This window comes from Pollicipes pollicipes, unplaced genomic scaffold (assembly GCF_011947565.3).
Source record: "Pollicipes pollicipes isolate AB1234 unplaced genomic scaffold, Ppol_2.1 Scaffold_5724;HRSCAF=6776_pilon_pilon_pilon, whole genome shotgun sequence".
In the NCBI taxonomy this organism is placed as follows: Eukaryota; Metazoa; Arthropoda; class Thecostraca; order Pollicipedomorpha; family Pollicipedidae; genus Pollicipes; species Pollicipes pollicipes.
This window is the reverse complement of record NW_023596746.1, coordinates 44,441,584-44,463,528: the sequence shown is the minus strand read 5'-3', so window position 1 is coordinate 44,463,528 and position 21,945 is coordinate 44,441,584. Positions and strand designations below refer to the sequence as shown.

The 21,945-nt window shown below is 53.9% G+C and overlaps 1 protein-coding gene across 1 annotated transcript in view; it reads right to left on the bottom strand.

Annotated features, from left to right (window-relative positions):
- Positions 1-3,811: 3,811 nt before the first annotated feature.
- Positions 3,812-21,945, bottom strand: part of LOC119103097 (receptor-type guanylate cyclase Gyc76C-like) — a 23,827-nt gene continuing 5,693 nt past the window's right edge. Inside the window, 12 exon segments of the mRNA XM_037226546.1 lie at positions 3,812-3,925; positions 4,022-4,737; positions 5,162-5,306; positions 7,362-7,460; positions 10,339-10,462; positions 11,890-12,030; positions 13,012-13,112; positions 13,494-13,606; positions 14,448-14,603; positions 18,868-19,033; positions 19,632-19,703; positions 21,763-21,871. Of these exon segments, the coding sequence (XP_037082441.1) occupies positions 3,812-3,925; positions 4,022-4,737; positions 5,162-5,306; positions 7,362-7,460; positions 10,339-10,462; positions 11,890-12,030; positions 13,012-13,112; positions 13,494-13,606; positions 14,448-14,603; positions 18,868-19,033; positions 19,632-19,703; positions 21,763-21,871 (2,056 nt within the window).

The window sequence follows — 21,945 nt, the reverse complement described above, 5'->3', positions numbered from 1 at the left end:
TCTCGCTGACCACCACAGCCAGTTCTCGCTGACCACCACAGCCAGTTCTCCCTGAGCACCACAGTAACTTCTCGCTGACCACCACAGTTAGATCTCGCTGACCACCACAGTAAGTTCTCGCTGACCACCACAGCCAGCTCTCGCTGACCACCACAGTTAGATCTCGCTGACCACCACAGTAAGTTCTCGCTGATCACCTCAGTAAGTCCTCGCTGACCACCACAGTAAGTTCTCGCTGACCACCACAATTAGTTCTCACCGACATCGCGACGGCCGCCGCACGCTCACATTATCGCGGCCGATGACACCGCCCAGAATGGGGACCATGGAAACCGACGCCGCCCTGCCAAACTGCGCTCCTGCGGCGCTCCACTTGGCCGGCTGGTCCGCTTCTCCGCGTGAAAGCAGATACCGGATCCACTTTTTATATGATTTGGTGTGCAGCGCAGGACCCACGCCCATCGTCAGGGTGCTGCGTGAGAATACCTCCGTGGGAGTACTACGCCGCTAATGTTGACCGTGGCTCCCCGCCGGCGACGCGTACAAACCACGGGAACTGCCGGGTAGTCGGCAGATCACGCGAAAATGCTAAGTTCTGAGAACGGTTCCATACACGTGTCTGCCAGGTTTACGGTTTATGCTGGCACAGGTAAGCGGCGTCTATCTTACTACGACACATTATTTACAACCGACTTCTTTCATCTTGTATTTAGTATCTCAGTGCTCAGTCAGACAGTGAAGGAAAGCCTTCTTAGCGGTTACACAAAATGTGCAGGACAGACACCCTTCAGGCCAACCGGGACCAGGATCCCAATATCGCGGCCGACGGGACGACGGTCCGGGATCCCAGCCTCCCTCACAACTCAGGTATGTTGTAAACACAGAGCTCGTATGAGGAGCATTGCTGTCTATTCTACGCAGCCAGCATGTGTCTTAACCCACGGACCTGAGCCCGAGTCGGAATCCCTGTATCGGGAGCCCGATGCCTAGTCATGGGTTAACCACTGTTAAATTGCGTGAGTTCGATGCCGTGTTTGGTTACTGCCATGGCGCCTAAGCCCGACTCGGATTGCCAAGGACTTCAAATGAAACAGGGCGGACGAACACGTCACCCAACCTGACCCAACTGCAATCGGCAAAAGCTTTACATGAAGTCGTTTCAAGTCGCCTTCGGAATACTAATTAACTTGAAGGCAAGTGCTGATAGCGTTAACGGAGCTTGAGTAGTACGCTATAAACCTGACGCAGTCTAGTTCTGACTAATTCAGCATAACCTGACCCAATCGAAATAAACCGGAATAAACCTGGTGTACTCACCCAACACAACCCAATCTCTTTCGCCATGTGGGTTTTGCTATCACAATGCGATCTTCAGTCACGGTTCAAACTTTTGTTTGCTCACATGTTCCGCGTCCGAGTCAAGGCAGGCTCCGGCTGTCTGTTGCGCGTTATCTTCCGAGGGTCGCATTTCAGCGGCTGCGGTTGTCAGGACTGCTGCTGTAGTTTTCTCATGGCTCGTAGAGCATTTCACGCGGTCGTTGGGTGTACATGGCGGCATCAGCTGGGGCCGTTGGGTGTGTGTGACGGCGTTTACTGCGGCCGTTGGGTGTGTGCGGCGGCACTAGCTGCGGCCGTTGGGTATGGTTGACGGCGTTAGCTGCGGCCGTTGGGTGTATGTTGCGGCATTAGCTACGGCCGTTGGGTATGGGTGACGGCGTTTACTGCGGCCGTTGGGTGTGTGTGGCGGCACTAGCTGCGGCCGTTGGGTATGGTTGACGGCGTTAGCTGCGGCCGTTGGGTGTATGTTGCGGAATTAGCTACGGCCGTTGGGTATGGGTGACAGCGTTAGCTCCGGCCGTTGGGTGTGTGTGGCGGCGTTAGCTGCAGCCGTTGGGTGTGTGTGGCGGCGTTAGCTGCAGCCGTTGGGTGTGTGTTGTGGCATTAGCTGCGGCCGTTGGGTATGGGTGACGGCGTTAGCTGCAGCCGTTGAGTGTGTGTGGCGGCGTTAGCTGCGGCCGTTGGGTGTGTGTGGCGGCGTTAGCTGCGTCCGATAGGTGTGAGGCGGGGTTAACTGCAGCCGTTGGGTGTGTGACGGCGTTAGCCTGCGGCCGTTAGGTGTGTGTGGCGGTGATAGCTGCGGCACAGCGCCGGTAACGGACGTCACGTCTCATCACCCCTGGAGGGCATTCCTGGTCAGTCGCGCGCACGTGGGCACGTCTGGCCTCGCGCAAGCGCGCAAAAGTAGCACCTTCCTGCAAGGCCGGTGTTTGGAGCAGCGTTCTTTACAAGATGCCAAGTCTACGCCTCATCGGTCTAATTTTTCAACGCAACATGACCGGTGAACTCACTCCCAGCAAAACGGCAAAATACCTAACAGCTGCAGTGCGTCACATCATCGTCACCTCTTGCCACACACAGCTCGCTACAGTAGAGTGCAATATTCCAACCGATATTCTCTTAATGTTAAGGATGCATGGTCTTTTAAGATGTACTATTCAAATGCGTACATCAAAATGCCGCACCGGCCAAGCTCCACCGCATGATTTTCAATTCCCATCCGTCGATTTTCCCAAGAATGACGCCTCCGGGTAACGCCAGGGATGGACTGACATTCCGGTGACACCAGGAATGGAATCGACGTAGGACGCTCGAAACGTTCATGTTTTGTCTCCTTGCAAACGATTTCCTGTCAAAGCATTAGCCTGCTGCACTGCTGACCACAAAGTCTCCACAGTGCTCTGTCCGCTTAGGGGACCTCAGTGTGTATGTCTAGAGCAGAATCTGCCGCAAGTTCTGTTAATCTACAGTGAACCTCAAAAGCTACGAACGGCCAACAAAACAGGCTGCTCCTAGAAGCAATATCACGAAACGAAAGACGCGCCTCATCGTCGCCACGGCAGTACTGTGAGGAACGGGGACTCCGGGTCTCACTGCGGCCAGCTGATGATGCTAAGCAGCAGTCGGAAGCTATCACCCACTTGACAAGGCGCTTTGATGCATGTAAGCTGGACGCTGTCATGCCACGCACCGTTCCTCTGCAGTGTGTTCGACCGAGAGGCTCTGTGTAGGTGCCTAAAGTCAGCTGGCCTGTGACCTTTGAGGACGATCAAAGATTGTTCTAGGCACCAGCTTCGCAGTGTTTGCGATCCCTTGAAAAGTACCAGCTGATCAGTCTGGTAGAGCCTGTAGGCTGCCCCACAACGGACGGATGGACGTTCAGTGTGTACACTATTAACGTTTGGAAACCAAATTCCATCCAGCATTGCTCACGCGTGACGTAGTGCCAAGTGTGACATAGCCTCTGAACTATATTGCGCCTGAAACTTTATTGCATTTCATTCACGCTATCACCTCATGGAATTTTCAAACTCACCACCGCGGCCACCACGCCACTGGTGTGGATGATCATGATATATTAATTACAATAAACATGCTGCAAATACAACAAACGGCAGCACAGGTAAATACATCAAACAACAACTTCGTGACAAATATCGTGTGTGATGAGATGTGCACTTGGGCGGCCGCTTCGCCGCCGCCTCCTCATGAACACTATGGAACTGCCTACACCCCGCTGGGCCGCCGGCGCGCGCGGGCCCCGGCGCGTGTTGTCCCTGCCGCCGCGGCGCGGGAGCCCGCGCCGGTCGGGCTCCTCCCAGCCGGACCACAGCCACATGGCACTCAAACGAACGGGGCGCACACCGGCGCCGGACCTCGCTGCGGGGCCGGCCAGCGTCGCGCCAGCCCCGCTGCCGACCGCCGTCTCCAGGGCTATCACACGGCGGCGCCGCGGTCGCCCAGCCGCGGCGCATCACACGGCCGTGTCGTGGCTCGAGTGGAGGCTGTAGCCGTTGTGCTTGAGCTTGCCGTTGAGCGGCATGGGCGGCTCGAGTCGGTGACGGCTGAAGAAGCGCCGAAACCAGTCCTTGAGGCAGTCCCAGGCGGGCGGCGCGGCGGCCGGCGGCAGCGGCACCACCACCACCGCCTCCTCCCCTGCTGCCTCGCCGCCGCCGCCACCAGCCTCCTCACCCTCCGTCTCCTCCGCCTCCTCCTCATCAGCCAGCGCGGCCGACTCCAGCTGGGACGCCAGCCGCATTTGCAGCAGGCGCGGATTCGGTATGAGCGGCTGGACCTCGCCGGGCGCGTCCTGCGGCGGCCCAAGGTCGCGACAGTTGCCGACCGAGCGGGAGTCGCGCCGGTGCGGCGGCGCCGACAGCCGCGGCGCCGGCCGGAAGTTCTCCAGGCTGCGCGACTCCCGAATGGGCGGCAGTCCGTTCGGTCGGTGGAGGCAGCGCGGCACGGCCAGCCGGTTCGGGCGCTCCGACGACCGCGATGGCGCCGGACTCGGGGCGCCGCAGGTCGCCGCCGCCGAGCCGCGGGTGCGCTCGCTCGGCAAACTGAGGGTGGACGCACACTGCGCCGCCGTGCCGTGACACACGCTGCTGCGCGAGAAGAGTGGTGGCAGCGACGGCAGGTCGACACGCCGCCGCTGCACAGCGCCGGCGTCGGCGCCCAGCAGCCAGTGCGTCTCCACTAGACCCTTGCCCTTCATGGGTACGGGGCCGCGCGGCTCCGTCCGGTAGCCGCCGAGGCGCGCCAGCGTGCGGTGACACCGGTCCGATATGTGGATGCGCAACGGCTCGCCGGTCGACTCGATGCGCGAGGCGGTGTTGACGGTGTCGCCGAACAGACAGTAGCGCGGCATGGTGAGTCCCACCACGCCGGCCACCACCTGACCTGCGGGGAGGGTAGGGGGGGGGGGGGGTCCGCGGCGTGGCGCCGGACCTTACGTCACAGGGAATCACTGGGGGCGCGGAGAGGCCGCAGAACAGCACGGAATAGTTTAAGATGCAGTTTGGATGTGACGATGCTGTCTGGTGACGTTGACACCGCCTCCATGACGGGTGGATGATGAAGATTACAGCCGGCCTGCCTTCTCCTGGTGCAACGGAGTTCAGCGAGCAGCACGCCATAGATCGCCGCCTCAAAACTTGGCCCTCCTTACTGGGCCCATATAGGTCCAAACTCTGTTGAGGGACCTCCGCCCCAGTCGGGGCAATGGCTCACAGCCTGAAGCTCCCAGTCCATCCAGGCCTCTAGCGCCCCCCCCCCCCCCCCCCCGGTCCCTCCCCTCCCCCCCCCCCCCCCACCTACCACCTACCGGTATGCACCCCGATGCGCAGCTTGAGTTGTTCGCTGGGCCGGTGCTGGATCGTGTGCTTGCGGATCGCCTGGAGCAGGCTGAGCGCCATCGAGGCGATTTCGCCCGCATGCCGGATCCCATTGCGTTCGGGCACACCTGACACCTAGCGGCAAAAGAAAGAGTCAGTAGCTGCTGAACATGATACTGAATGCGCAGCCGGGTAGAGCACATATAAACACGTTTTCTGCGAGTTTTACAGGCAACAGGCATTCGGAGCTTTAGCAGGAATTTTGGCTCAGTCCTAGCAAAATCTGTGTTTGGAAGCAGTATCATAGACCGATAATACTGTGTAACATCACTTTTAACACGCGTCCGGGTGGCCTGCTAGATACCATTTGCTCTGGTGGGGGGTCAATTTGGCCCCCCTAAGATCTCGGGAACCAGGAGAGCTAGAGACACCAAATTTTCAGGGTGTATTGACCTATACGTGAACTCACTTAAGTCAAAGTTTGAGGTTCCTAGGTTGCAATCTTTGGCTCTAATAAGGTCAAACAAGGTCAAATTCCAGATTGGTCTCCGAAGTGTCCCCACAACCTAGATAACTGTTCCTAAGCAAAAGATCACATGCTCCACTAAGGTCAGTGACCTTCTTTGACCTTTTGAAGGTCATGGTGACCAAAATGATGGAAGACTGCTCTGAACTTTGTATTTGAATAAGCGATACAGATTACGCTTAGCAGCATGTTTGTAAAAACAAAACGTTGGCCTGGGTCCTTTTATGTCAATGACTTACTCTGACCTCTAAGAAGTCCATGGAAGATGTATAACGCGGTTCCTGCTATCAGTAAATTTGGAACGAGCACCAGAAAATATTCCATGTAGCAAGCCATAGTGTAATAAAACAGGTTGGCTATGACCTTAGTCTGACCTTCATACCTGACCTAAGGTCAACATAATTTGCTCCTTCAATACTTTTGTTACCTGAGGAAGCATCTCGGAGATGTATGGCTTCGCCTAATACTACGTTGTTGCATCAGATTGAACGATTCTCCAGAAACGGACTTCGCTGAGACCATAGCCTGACTTTGACCTGCCAGATGTCAGCAACCTCACAAATCACATCCAATTTTTTGTCAAACGATCTGCTATTCAATTGTCTACAGCTATGCAAAATTTGGCGCCGTTCAGAAACCATTCTGGAAGAACCTTAGGGGGTCAATTTACCCCTCCCCACCCAAGCGCGTGTTAATAGAGAGATTGTGCGGGGTTTTGCATAAAAAACTGAGCTGGATCAAGACGCAGGTGGGTGAAAGTTCTCGAAGCACAATGGTAGAAGATTCATTCTGGAAACAGTTTCATCCGCGCGCGCGAGGTGGCCTGCCAAAGTACGCAATGATGTCACAGCATACCCTTTATAATCAGCTGACCCAATGCCGTGTATCCGCCAGGCGCCGAGACAAAAAGCTCGTTTAGAGCGTTTAACGTTAAACATCTACATCGGTTAACGTTACGCATATATAAGGTTTAACGTAGCACTAAAGCGTTAATCGTAAGACCTGTCGTTTTGTATCGTATTTCTAAGGCGCACTGTCCTAAAAATGAACCGTCGGCTATGCTGAGAGCGCAGTTCGCCCATGAATTGTTAATGAAGCCACGTGATTCGTACTGTAGTCTTCGACCAGAATCTTGCACGAGTCCTTATTTTTTTGCCAAAATATCTAAAACTTCCCGCCGTCCACCACTAATAATCAAGAAGTTAGCGAATGCAATGAACAACGGAATAGCTCTTATAGTGTACTGACCTAATGGCGACTGAGAATTATACACACGACTGCATTCAGTTCAGAGAGGATACCATGAATGCCATACAGCCGGCAGTCGAAGCGCCCGAAAGTCCCAATTACTACTACCACTACTCAGAAAGGAAACCTGTACAATTCCACTGACACTGCTGCCGCGAAGGAAAATAACAATGCGTACAATGAAGGGAAAGCCGCGGAGGAAAATGCAGGGAAAATGTAACTTTAACCAAAAGTGCAGGCAACCAACAAAAAACAGCATATTTCTAGCTTACCTGCGCGAAAACAAGCATTTCGTGGTGTACAAATGTGATGCCGCGTTGGCATCCAGATGAAAGGCACTTGTGAAATAAAATTAATTGCTGAGTTTAAAACGATACAGAAGACGCAGAAGGTTCCACAACGGTCGACCAACTTACGACCATATATGCGTCACCGATTGTTTCGACTTTGTAGACATCATAGCCCTGTATGATGTCATCAAACAGGGTGTACAGGTCGTTCAGCAGTTCCACCACCTGAAATCGCAAATAAAATGGATGAGACATAGGCACATTTCCCTTCGATCAAAACACAGCTCAGCAAAACATAAACATTCCGCGGGCAGCCTGCATTCATCTGCCCTTCCTTCCTCTGCGCCCGTTTCATCCTGCGGTCCCGTAGCCCCGTCTCACCGGCCCGATTCATCGTGCGGTCTCGTAACCCCCGTCTCACCGGCCCGTTTCATCCTGCGGTCCCGTAACCCAGTCTCACCGGCCCGTTTCACCCTGCGGTCCCGTAACCCCGTCTCACCGGCCCGTTTCACCCTGCGGTCCCGTAGCCCCGTCTCACCGGCCTATTTCATCCTGCGGTCCCGTAACCCCGTCTCATCGGCCCGTTTCATCCTGCAGTCTCGTAACCCCCGTTTCACCGGCCTGTTTCACCCTGCGGTCCCGTAGCCCCGTCTTACCGGCCCGTTTCACCCTGCGGTCCCGTAGCCCCGTCTTACCGGCCCGTTTCATCCTGCGGTCCCGTAGCCCCGTCTCACCGGCCTGTTTCATCCTGCGGTCCCGTAGCCCCGTCTTACCGGCCCGTTTCACCCTGCGGTCTCGTAACCCCCGTCTCACCAGCCCGTTTCACCCCGCGGTCCCGTCACCCCAGTCTCACCGGGTGCATGCGGTGACCCTTGGCCAAGAAAAGGCCTTGTAGCCAACGTACTTGGGAGGTCCATCAGAGCGCACGGCAAACCCTGATATGGCGCTGCAGACCGCGCAGCAGGTACATTCTTTACAATTTGGCGAACTCCACGCGTCAGTGCTATGTTTCGAAGATATCCGATCAACGAGGCGCGCGCGTCCAACAAACGGCAAACGGAATGTCGGGTCCAGCCAATAATGGGACAAAGACCATGATTACGTAAGCACTTGGACGTAAACGCTTGAACTTGGAGTTATCCCGCGGTGTAAGCCGCAGTGAGTCGGTAACACAAGATGAGCACAGTGCTACCGTATTTCTACCTCCTTCCACGTGTCTTCTTACTTCACCTTCCACGTGTCTTTTTACTTCATCGCGTTGAAAAGGTCATTACTGGTCGCAAAAGCTGGGCTTAAACGCATCACAAGGTCATTGCTGACCACAAGAGCTGTACTTAAACGCATCACAAGGACGACCCGCATTCGCCAGATCTGTGCTCGCACCAGCTTCATGTGTCGTCCTCCAGTTATTTCGCAGCGCTGGTAGCCAACATAATCTTCAACGACGCGCTTCACACGTCGGTTGTAGGGAGGGAAATCGAGACACACCTGATCATTACTTTGATCTGACATGGCCATCTTTTATGTCAATCTAATAAAATACTCACTTGGCCCATTTTGCGCTATCACGAGCAAATCATCAAACCGTATGATAATGCTTTGAACGCGGGCACCGAGCACGTTACAACATGTGGAGACGGACTTCAGGCGTCGGCGCCTCCGTAGACCACACCGGGTGTAAGTGCGCACCACTTTGTTTCATACGTTGAGTCGATAAGGCTTTCTTGCTCGTGTTTCCACTCAGAGCGTCTCGGGCGTCTCAGCTAGGCTTGTCGGGCCGCAGTGTCACCTTATATCGATCATCGATATCCGTCCGCTTTTGAAATGACTAACCTCATAGCAGCCTGTCAACGATATCTATCAGACTTCCACCAAAGAGCATCATGACACCAGAGTACTTCAAGCTACCCAAAGCCGGAGAGATAAAAGCATCTGAGTGTTTCCAACTGCAGTGAAGCCAGACACCCGACAATATTGGGTGACCATGCCTGGACCGGCGAGAGGGCAGCTGAGGCCATGCCTGGACCAGCGAGGGGGCAGCTGAGACCATGCCTGGACCGGCGAGGGGGAAGCTGAGGAGCAGCTTCAGTTTCGCCGCCCAGATGCTGGTGACCGATGGCCCAAAGGCGGAAACATACAGCATTCAGCTTCCTTTACGGCATCAGTCAACGAGCTTTATGAAACTCATTTTTAAGTACTCATTTTTGACAATGCCGACGAGAAGTTTGATATCCCAGTTCAGCCTTCCATTTTGTTCCATACTGATGGCATGGCCTGTGGCCACATCTTTACAAAATCGTGGAAGACGGCCGCTGACCAATTTGACAAAGATGACCTAATTTCAACGTCAGCCATTCTGTGAGGCTTTTTTGAATAACGCTAGAGCAATCTGAACTTTAAATCATCTCCCTTTGCTGGTCCGCTAACACACACTCCCGAACACGTGTTGCTGGTCCGCTTACACACACTCCCGAACACATGTTGCTGGCCCGTTTACACACACTCCCGTTTACACACACTCAAAGTGACTGTCACCGGCCACCTGCCTCCAGTGAGCACAAACAAGGCCTATAACTCGCGTCTACCCAGAAACTACCATCGACAATGATGTAGGCACGAAAGGTCACTGCCAGGTGCGTTCACAAAAAAGTAGAGAGACATGAACTGAAACACTTGCGTGAGATCATCAATCCGACTGAGAGGAGAGGCCTCATCCATCGGCAGTCGCCACATATGTGAGCCTATAGCGGGGACGTCCCCCTCCCCCTCCCCCTGCACGACGAGACGCGCAAGCTCGATCAGTCCCGGCAGTGGGTCACGTGTGGGGCCCGCCAGCTCCAGCAGCTGGACAAATGTGAGCCACCACCAGCCCGGATAGGGGGAGAGGTCACATCTGGGAGTGGATGCCTCCAACTCCGCCGGAGGAGATCAGACCCCATCCACCCCGGTTCCGACAGCAGGATACTTGCGAACTAAGTAGCTTTGACAGGGTTAGGAGGGAGGGACAAACCCACCGTTCGTGAGACACATGTGCACTCTACCGGACAGGTGGTGCAGGGGGTGGGGGTGAGGGGGGCGGGTAGAATACACCGGCGTGACCCACTTGTAGCGGCGAGCTGTCGGCTGAGATCTGTGTGAAGCCAACGATGTCGCTGAAGTAGATGGTGACTGAGTCGAACGTCTCCGGCTGGACGGGGATACCCCGGGTCAGGTTGTACGCCACCGGCCTGCCGGCGGGTCATACGCCGTCAGACCGGGCGCCGGGGTCACGCGGCGAACGGCCGCCTGGCAGCGGCGCAACGCTCCCGGGCCGGCAGCGGCGGCGGTGACGGGTGAAGGGCACGGCAAAGACGAGCTCCGGAGTCCGGAGCTTGGGAGCTCGCGACCTTGGGAGTTCGAGAGTTTGGGAGCTCGAGAGCTCGGGAGCTCGGGAGCTCGGGAGCTCGGGAGCTCGGGGGTTCGGAAGCTTGAAAACTCGGGACCTAGGGAGTTTGAGAGCTTGGAAGCTCGAGAACTCGGGAGCTCGAGAGCTCGGGAACTCGAGAGCTCGAGAGCTCGGGAGCTCGGGAGCTCGGGAGCTCGGGAGTTCGGGAGCTTGAAAACTCCGGACCTTGGGAGTTCGAGAGCTTGGAAGCTCGGGAGCTCGGGATTTCGGGAGCTCGGAAACTCGGGAGCTCAGGTGCTCGGAACCTCGAGAGCTCAGGAGCTCGGGAGTCAAAGGAGGAGTATCCCGTAAAACTGAACGGTATCGAAAGCGTACGGGGCCTGTTCAGCACCATCGTCAGGTCAGCCGGCACAGCACCAGCACGGCAAGGCCAAAACAATCAGATACCGCGAGTTATATTAGGGGCACATTATCGCCCGGAAAGTGGAACGATGTGATATGATATGAAGTGTTTTTACAACCAGTCACAAATAGCGTGCACACAATGCCCCGACTATCAGCCAAGACGGGTAAAAACACACACGTCCGGCCTCACGGAAGACTTTTTATACCCAGTGGATAATCACGCTACAAGAAAACTAACAACATCGCTCTGCCATACACAGAGTAAAAAGATCATGTGCTATGACTTGTAATGTGACACATGACTTCTGGCCTTGCGGGACGGTACTGCTCGCACGTGATGTTTTCGCCGCACTCCAGTCATTAAAAGTGGCGAACGTTGCTGGCAGCTCGAAGCAGATCACCGACTGCCGCCCCAGCGCCAAAACAAGCTCAGCTCTCAGCGGAGCGGACGTTGCTGGCAGCTCGGAGCAGGTCACCGACTGCCGTCCCAGCGCCCAAACAAGCTCAACTCCTAGCGGCTGTTCTATAAGTTTTCGCCTCCGAACGTGCTGTGCCCAAGCGACCTGACCGCCCAGAGCTTCACCTTCACCACTCGCGGCGCCGTCTCTGACGGTGGACTATATGACATAAATTTCGATGACACTTCCGCCTTCGGCTCAGCTTAAATGTCCAGTGCGTTGCAATCCCATCTACCTGCATCAAACACGTAAGCGTTCTATGATGAACACAAATCAGCAATTGTGAGTATCATCGTGTGCTTTCTGTGAATTTTGCAAACGATTCTCGTGGAGGTTAGCAAAAAACACTCGATTTAAAGTGAGTGAAAACGCCGAGCAAAACATTCCGATGTTATATAAGTCTTACGGTGGCAGCATGCGATAGAGAAGAGCCTCCGTCTTTTGCTTCTCTTCATTCAGCAGGTGGGTGCGCTCCCTCACCAGATCCTCCAGGTTGTTCGCATACTTCTCCATTTTCTCCATCATTTGGTTTACCAGATTAACAGATCTGGACAACGCATACCAAGTATGAACACAGCAAATCATGTAGCATGACTTGACCTACACTTGATGTACGCTTCTTAGGGCAATGCCTGCATTTAATGAAGAGGTGGTGTCAGCTCCGTCGACCCACAGAATTACACCTGAGCCGGGAACAGCTGACGTATTGATCATTCAAAAAGCTTACTTCTTTCTCCGAATGACCCAAAGAAGAGCGCTGAGAAACCTCTTGTTGACTTTGGCCACGCGCAGATCCATGGCAAATAACAGAGCAGCAGCAGCGACAGCGCTCGCCACACAGATCTGGCGTAACGAGCGCCTCAGTACTACTGAACAGCTCATAAGTCACGAGCGCCTCAGCACCACTGACCAGATCACAAGTAACGAGCGCCTCAGCACCACTGACCAGATCACAAGTAACGAGCGCCTCAGCACCACTGACCAGATCACAAGTAACGAGCGCCTCAGCACCACTGACCAGATCACAAGTAACGAGCGCCTCAGCACCACTGACCAGATCACAAGTAACGAGCGCCTCAGCACCACTGACCAGATCACAAGTAACGAGCGCCTCAGCACCACTGACCAGCTCACAACGCATAGATGACACAGATGGCCCAAGAGCTACGGAGAACAGGCTGTCTCAACACTGCAGGCACTTCTCAGGCTGGCGAGAGTAGCAGGCGAGCAGAGGAGGCAGGCATCTCAGTCGAGTCACGAGGTCATTCAACAGCTGATCCGAAGCCAGCCAATTAGCCAGCCCCACCGTGATAAGTCCGAGATGACACGTGCGGCCATATCCATTGTCCGGACGGGAGAGAACTTCCGAGTGGAAAGAGAGGCCCATTGGCTGTGTCTAGTGCTGGCATGCACAAAACCTGCACGGCATGCACAGCAAAAAATTGGGAGTTCAAAATGTCCAGACGTTACGGCGGGCCATAACCTGGCGGCGTGTCATCGGGCAGTGGAACACTGGGCCCATGCTCACAGTCCGGAGCGGAGGGGCTGTAGCATCTTCTTCACGTCCAGAAATGTAGGCCTGGCCAGGTCAGACTCGTTCCAGCACTGCTGCATGCACTCCACCACCAGCTGCCGGGCCAGAGCGGAGAAGGTGACACAGCTGGTGATGGAGACGATGATTCTGGACATGGCAGCGTATAACTGCATGGCTACATATCCCACGTATTCTTTCTTTTTTTCTCATGAAAGGAGGCATTAATGATTATGGCGATGGCGGTACCTCCTGCTCTAGGCAACCATTAGACGCCGCTTTACAAAAGTGAGCGTTGGCCCTCACTCTGCTATGGTGGTCAGATAACCTGCCCTCAGCGGAACCTAATCTCCATCTACCCCGATGACACCCACCACCACCACCAGACGAGAACTCTCCTAGCCCTCCTGCCCCCGACAGCCGGCAGCTCTCCAGACATCCATGACCGATATCTGGTCCGACACCCGGCATCAACTGACCTTCTCTGACTCTGCCGGCATGTCGGGAGGCGGCCGCAGACAGCCGATGGAGGGCCGGAACGGCTGGTCGTCCGGCCCCGGCCCCGGTCCCGCCTGCACCCGCTCCACGATCTCTGCAGCACAAGCCGACACCAGGGTCACCCGCCGACACTGGGGTCACCCGCCGCCGACACTACGGTCACCCGCCGACACTGGGGTCACCCGCCGCCGACACTGCGGTCACCCGCCGACACTGCGATCACCCGCCGACACCAGGGTCACCCGCCGACACCAGGGTCACCCGCCGATACTACGGTCACCCGCCGACACTGGGGTCACCCACCGACACTGGGATCACCCGCCGCCGACACTGCGATCACCCGCCGACACCAGGGTCACCCGCCGACACTAGGGTCACCCGCCGACACTACGGTCACCCGCCGCCACTGGGGTCACCCACCGACACTGGGATCACCCGCCGCCGACACTGCAGTCACCCGCCGACACCAGGGTCACCCGCCGACACCAGGGTCACCCGCCGACACTGGGGTCACCCGCCGACAATGCGGTCACCTGAGGGACGCCTCAGAGCCCGTCCCTACAGTGGGCACGCGATACACGCGTCCGCCACGGGCACACGAGAGTGAGGTGTCCGCCGCGGGCACACGGCGAGTGAGGCGTTCCGCCGCGGGCGCACTGCGCACACGAGACGTGGAGCATGGGCCGCGGGAAACAGCTTGCGTATTCATCATTTCGGCGGAGGTAGGTCAAGGGTCGGGAGAGGGTCAAACTCACACCATGTGTGCAGAGCAGGACGATGAAGAGGAATTTCCGAGCATGCCTTGACTGCAGCGCAGCAGCGCCTCCACCATACACTATTTTGACATGCGAGGCCGACGGTGCTCGTGAGCATGGCACGGTCCGTCCTCCAGCTAACCCCCTGGGTTCTGCGCCCGGCGGTCGGTGCCTGCTCACGTTTGGGCTCCTCGCGCGGCGCGCTGCTGCCGAACGGACCCTCGCGGCACATGATCTCGTGCAGGATGATGCCGAACGCGTACACGTCGTCCGCCTGCGAGCGGTGCGGCGCTGTCGGTGGCGAGCGCAGCTGTTCCGGACTCTTCCACAGCTGACCTGGCGGGGGGGGGGGGGGGAGTCAGCAGGAGCTGGGCGGACCGCTGCACTCGCCATACGATGCTTGGCGGTCAGCTCGAGAGGGGGATCCGGCGCCAGGCGGTGGCGAAGGGAAGCGATGGCTCATGCGTAACTGACCAGTGAACATTTTGGCCTTTTCATTGCTCTGCGTCCGACGCGGTCGTCCGACGTAAGTTGGCCGCGTTCAGTGGCTCAGAAGAGGACACGTTTGACGGCGTCGTGTCCCGCCGAACTTCAGCCGGACATAGCCATAATGATAGCCATCAGCACCATGAAACGCCTGTCATGCCTGCTATAAGCAGGGAGGCATAGGAACCTGTCTTGGCAGCGGGAAGCCAAGGTCTGTGCATATGACATCAACATCGTTGAAAAACGCTCTAAGCTCTACGTATTACCCGGGGAGGAAGTTTTTGATGGATCATAGACAACTTGTGCCCTAAGACAGCGCGCGACACGCACTTCGATAACACACAAGATGCACTTTAATACGAACATAATTAATGACCTAAGTCACTCTCTGCGATCTTTCAGCACATGGCACGCATGTGCATCTGAACAGCCCAGTCCAGCTCCGCGCGCGCTGACGAGGCGCTCAGCCGGTTTGGCACCAATTCTTAACACGCACTCCTATAGGCTCGATATATATATATAGCACTCCTATAGACACTCCTATAGAATTGAATAACACGCACTCCTAACAGGCCTATCCTACAGAAAGGGCTCTGGCGGGTGGCCTGCAAGGCTCATGTGTTCAGAGCCCTTTCTATAGGATAGGTCTATTTAGCCTATCCATAGTCTATTCCATAAGCCAAATCATAGCCCTTTCCATAACCGAGCCCGCTTTGTAACCGAATGATTTTCACTATTTTCACAATGTCGACCGCATGTCACAACATATGAATTCCAACAAGTCTGCCACACTAAACATGAGGTAAAAGAACAACTCTAAAAAGGTATCCTTCCTGACCGAAAGGAAAGAACAACTATGCACAAAAATATCTTGAGCGAATTGTTCATGTATGCCGCAGCCACTGTCACGAATGACGAAGGAACTCTCGGCTAACCTGATCCTTCCATATTTGTCATCTTCCAACAGGCTGATGCTATTTGCCGTTGCACGGAGGCATCGTTTCTCCGTCACAGCTCCCCTGCCCACCCATTATACGACACCTTCACGGACACCGTGAGCGTTCCGCTCAGACGTGCCGCCGTCGTGTGTGCCGGACTTGTGCCGTGCAAACTTGTGCCGGACTTGTGCCGTGCAAGGCCCAAATGGCAAAAACCACTGGATATCCAGCTGGTGCCGGCGCTGAAGCTTAAAAGGGTGCACGTGGCATGAATCAGCCAGTCTGAGCTGGTGCAAACCAGTTGGAAATCGAGCACGTGACGCGAGGATGGTTCATGGAGGTGCTTCTGTCGTAAATCACTCGAGGCGCTGATGCCAGGAGCTTGTGTTGTTCTGCTGAGCGCGAAGAGTGTCATTTGAATTGCATGGAAGGCAGTTTTCAAGATCCGAACCTCGGACCTTTCAGGCGTTTTAGATGGTGAGCTTCAATTTAATCTGGAAATGGTGCGAGCCACAAACCGGGCAACGCAAAGCATATGTTATGTTGAAAGAGAGCATCAGCATAATTCCTCATTTCTCATTTATGTAACATGTGCAGCATGACAGTGTATACGTGACCACATGTAAAGTGAAATCGTATTAGTCAGCGTAAGTGATTCGTTAGCCTTCGGACAGCCAATGCCTTAAAAAGCAAACTTTTTACAAAAAACAAGAACAAACAAAAAAGCGCTGAAGCCGCTGCAAAAAGCGTTTCCGTCGGGCAATAAGGGGGGGGGGGAGGAGGGGGACAACAGCCCGGAATCGGCACGTGGCTCACCGGCGATACCGAACGTTGGGGTGTACCAGCTTTTTGCTCCCATCGTGCCTGGCGGGGGGCCAATGCAGATCGATACCGTGTTACCTATCGTCGTGACCTATCAGCAGCGGCAGCTGAGTCGCCGCAGTCGCTCGACATCGTGACAGCAGGTGTGCGAGGGCGGCCCAGGCCGCTGTCGGGCCGCGGAGGCCACCACCTGACGCGCCCGGCGGATCGGGGCTGGGGCCACCGCCGGTCCCGGCACGTCGCCCGCGTCCAACGCCCACACGGCTTCCATAGGATGTGCCGTATTCTGCAAGTTCTTGTGCGAAGTTCAGTCTGAAGTCCAAGGATGCACCAACTGTCCGCTCAAAAAGGCTAAAGAAATCAGGTCGACCAAAAATTTTGGGTTTGTTTTTATTTCAAATATAAAAACCGCTGCTGCAATAATGCCACTAACAATAGCCCCACTCATCGCTCACCTCGCTGCATTCGCTCACACGAAATAAACGGAAAGGAAGAAAGCTACCGTGGGCAAGTAATGTGTATCCCAGGCTTTCGTGAATACAATTTTAATGAGCACTTCAGATTGACCCAGCGCAATCAGCACATGATGACAAAAGCGGCAGACGTAAAACGGTGACCCAAAAAAGCTACAAACCGCGAATGTTGGGAAAATTGGTGCTTGCGTTCCCATATCACATTATAAGCCCCACGGCCTAAGGAATAGGTGGCAGCGTACGCCATGGGATTTCTATCTGTTTCAACGACGAGCATCTACTATCGTGATCAATCAACAACCTGTTTGTGTCATAGAATCAAAGTGTTTTGTATACGAACAGCATGAAATAAGTTGAAATACATACAAATTTGTGACATGACAGAATGATATCAGCGACACAAAAAATCAAGAAGTATTTTAGCACCTGTCCATCCAATTTCTCCACTCATTTTTGGAAAATTGTGTAATTCCAAAATACCAAGATGTGGTGCAGAATTTCTGCAGTAGTCGCTGTAAATAAACTAACAGCAGCAGCACCACCTAATCTGTTGATCGATGTTGTCCACGTACGGCTTGTCAAAGTACCTAAACTGTTCTTAAGTCAACGTTTAACATAGAACACACCGAACCCACGCATCTGAGAAGACATCCGGTGCACATGCAGTTATTACGCAATTTAACTGGTCGATGATGTTTTATTGCCAGGATTTCTGAAACTATAATGAATGCAGAAACAGCTCGCGACCACTGGTGAACTATTGGAGATCAAAAGATCTCCTATGAGGCCTGACACGTGAGAATGTCACTCGAGGCTGACATCGCCCACATGAAGAACCCTTATCAGCAAAATGGCAGGCTTGCTGATAATTTTTTTGTTGACATTGCAATGAGTTACTGCGTTCTTCGTTCAACGCAAGCTCTTCTTACCAGTGCCGGAGAAGCATGCAAAAATACCGTTCCGAAGTAAAACTGACGGCACATAGCACACAACGTAAACAGTGTACACAAACAAAACATAAAATTAAAGAAGCAACAAAAAAAAAACACAAAACACTTCATGGATATTTGGGTCAGGGCTTGGCTTGTCCCTGCTGATCCACCTCCAGCCCGGCCCCCTCCCCCTCTTCCATTGGCTTGTCCCTGCTGATCCACCTCCAGCCAGGACCCCTCCCCCTCTCCCACTGGCTTGTCCCTGCTGATCCACCTCCAGCCCGGCCCCCTCCCTCTCTCCTCCCATCCCTAGCTCCCGACTCAACTACACAAAGGCTGTCAGAAAATTCGTCCGCAGCGTTTCCGATCTTCGTTCCTGTTCCCGTCTCCAATGTTCCAGGTCAGACCCGTCTACATCAGTGTCCCTACGGCACACTACACTACACCTACGGCACATCGGTCACAAAAACTTCGAATCGCAGCACGCGGTAACTGAAATAAGAATCACCGGCGGAAATGGTGCATAGACGCACGAAGAGGTACTCGAGACGTGCCATCCAAACAGAAGTCTCGAAAAGCTGGGCCTCGCCGCTGCGCGTGGGCGGCCAAGGCCATCTAGAATCGCGGTGCGCGCGCCGCCGACACGCACGTAGCGCACGGTTGTGGGCTGACCGGTCCATGCCGTCCATGAAATGGCCCTGCTTATCGTTTCAGCCCTTTCCGTGTTGATGAAAAAGGCAACAAAACGTCCCACCTGTACAGAAAAGAATCCCATGTCCGTGAATTCAGGGTTTTATGTGATAGGGTTTCACGATTTAATCAAACATTTCACTCTACTGGTGCTCCATAAACTGCGCGCCTCGACTTCGAGCAGCCAGATGAAAGCACTGCTACCAGCTGGAGCCAAACACATCTGAGGGACACCGCGGACCGGAGGGGCAGGACTCACTCTTGTAGTACTGGTAATCACACTCGCTGTCGCGGTCTGACATCGTGCGCAGCTCGTGCAGGCCAAAGTCAGTGACCTTGAGCACCCATCTGGAGGTCACCACGCAGTTGGACGATTTGAGATTGCCGTGCATGAGCAGCGTAGAGGTGTGCAAGTACAGCATGCCCTGCAATGGTCAAAACAACCGATCTACTCAACACAGAATTTGCATAATTCGCATGACGACGCCAGGTCTATTTGGAGCGTTACTGGCGTTTGTTTTTCATTCAAGTGTTGACAGCAGATTCTGGTCATATTTACCTAAGATATGATGATCTATACCCCGTTTTCTGGCATGTGAATTCGCTTTTATGTCAACTATTTGGCAGCCGGTCTTTAAGTAACAATCGGTACTTACTAAAGCTTTTTATATGGCCTACAAGCACATTGAAGCGCCAAATGTAGTAATGACCGTACTATAGTAAAGTATTGAAGTATCATACCGTTGCAGGTCGATCAGTGGGTCGGTCGGTCAGCCAGTCATTCAGTCAGTGTTCCAATATTCTACGACACTAAAATGTCCTTACAAAATCCTGTCAGGCTAAAAACTTGAGGGGAAAATTATTTAGGGAACTGGACTTTCACTATTTCGGTATGCACGTGAACCTCACCGTCTAACATGAACTCTAAGATTTTGATCGCATTTAACTCGATTATAAATCAGTTCTCTCTTTACTGGTTACAGTCATCAGCAAAAGCCTCTCGCAAAATCGAGCACCACTTACCTTAACCAAGTCGCGGATAAGTTCGGCGATGAACATATATTCTAGATTCAGCTCGTCTCCTTCCAGTATATCCTGTAACAGATTGCGGCTAGTAAGTCCCCGCCAGGAAAATCGTCAGGAACGTCGAGAGCTAGGGACAATGTACAAAGACCTCGAACTCTTCGAACTAAGCACGATGGAAACAAAATTATCCAGATGTACCGTAGTGGCGGAATATCGATAGCTGAAGAACGTAGAGACCTGGGTACAAAGAACAAACGCATCAAAATCTTTTAGCTAAGAATGATCAAAACAAATGTTATCAAAACGCACAGGAGTGACACGTGCCTGGGAATGTTCCTTTTATCTAATCTAAGGGACGTCCATGAATTATGCAAGCCATGCCCCCTCAAACATACAACGGATTCTCGGGAGGATAGAAATGGGTGGAAGTGGGAGTGAACTTGTAACAACATGATTTTTTTCATTTATATCGAACGTGCCAAACGTTCCATGGAATGGATCGATCTAAGACGGCACCTTCCTTTCCCCCCCTTAGGAAAAAAACTTGTTGATTTTGTTTGGCCGCCCCTACAGAGAACTGCAAGCTTCCCGACAGATCTGGCTTGAACTTTACCATGCATTCAGCCACGTCTCATGGCTACCCCACGACCTTTATATAACGTGCTCGTGATGCATGGACATGGACATTGTGCAAGTTCATTTTCTTGAAAACAACTGAGGGCATCGAGAAAACTAGATTTCCGGGTGAAATCAATAGCATTTTCTTAACAATCAACAACCGACTGACAATAAACCGGCCAAGCTGGGCCACGGAGCGCCATGACTCAATAAAGCAGTGCTTGGCTCCACGCCGTACCACCTGGCAGCCTTTGAACACCGCTGGACCGGAACACACTATGGCTCGCCATTGTCCTCCGCGCAGGCACCGACTTATGTCGACCACACAGACGCGGCTTAGAGGCCGTAAGGGGTATCACGCGCTGATTTGTCGTTTGAGAGCTGGACAACTGCCCGGACACACAACACTTAATGACATGATGAGGCGCGAGTTACCGGCAACAGCAATCCCATCTATCCTGGAACCCTTTGGCATCGACCGGGGAGACGGTAAAAGGCGTGCTGGGATGACCATATTTTCGTTTGCCCGCGATAAGAGCCCGGTATGGGATGCCAAACGCACCAACACGTTTGCCGCCTCCATCCTTATGCCTCCCGCGATAGCCGCTGGCACCGCAGTTAAGAAGCCGGATGCAGAAATAATAGCAAATGCTCGAGTCTCACTCAGCGGTTTCAGCTCCGACCAATGGCCTTTGAAAAACGGCCGAGTTTGTGGCCAATTGATGAAAAATGTTGTCGAAAGTCTTGTGGCCAGACTGATTTCCTCGTCGGGCGGCAGACGAGAGAGTGACTGGCTCTGGCAAAGTATGGCTATTGCCATAGTCCGAAAGAACGCAGCCTCAGTGGCACTCACTTTATCCGGCTTTGAAAAGGAAGAACCTGTGCACGCCCATCCCAAAGACCGCATGCCGTGACAACTTACAGCGTCGCCAAAAGAAGTGACCAGGAACGCCAAATCCCCCACCAATGAGATTGGTGGGAGAGCGCGGCCTACGACACGGACACTCCGCCTTAATGGCGTCCAAAACATGACCTGGTGTCGACCTAAACGCCGTAACTTGAGGGGGTTATGGTCCCGCCATACCTTCCATACCCATACCCACTTGTACGCTATACCTTTACTCAGCTATAGTCCCGCCAGCTTATCGCTTTTGTACACGCTAACTTTAGAAGTGTTTCCGTGACTCACTAGATATTGCAAGATACAAAAATTGAACTATCACGCTTACCGCTATTGAACACTTGTTATATTCCCGAGAAACGGCTTGAATCAGTGTTCAAAAACTCATCATTAAATTACAGATCGCAACATCATTACGCATAGCTGATGTTACATATCGTGTGTTACTTTCCTCCTCGTGGGACGAAAATCCCATTTCGTTGGCGGCCATCCACACTTCACGAGCACACTACTTCAGCCATCTTCGCTCTCATCAACTATGTGCGTCCGCAAGTGACCATGAGTGAAATTCATCAACACTAGTACTCCCCCCCCCCCCTCTAGGCATACCGGAAGGCTGCCACGGGTGCAGTAGTCGCTGACGATCTTGAAGCAGCTCGGTTCAACGACGCCACCCAAGAAGGAGTTGACGTTTTGATGACGCAGTTCACGCATCGTGCTGAAACAGGCGACAGCGGTACACCAATGACGTCAGCCGGTGACAGCTGTGCACCAGTGACGTCAGCCAACGAC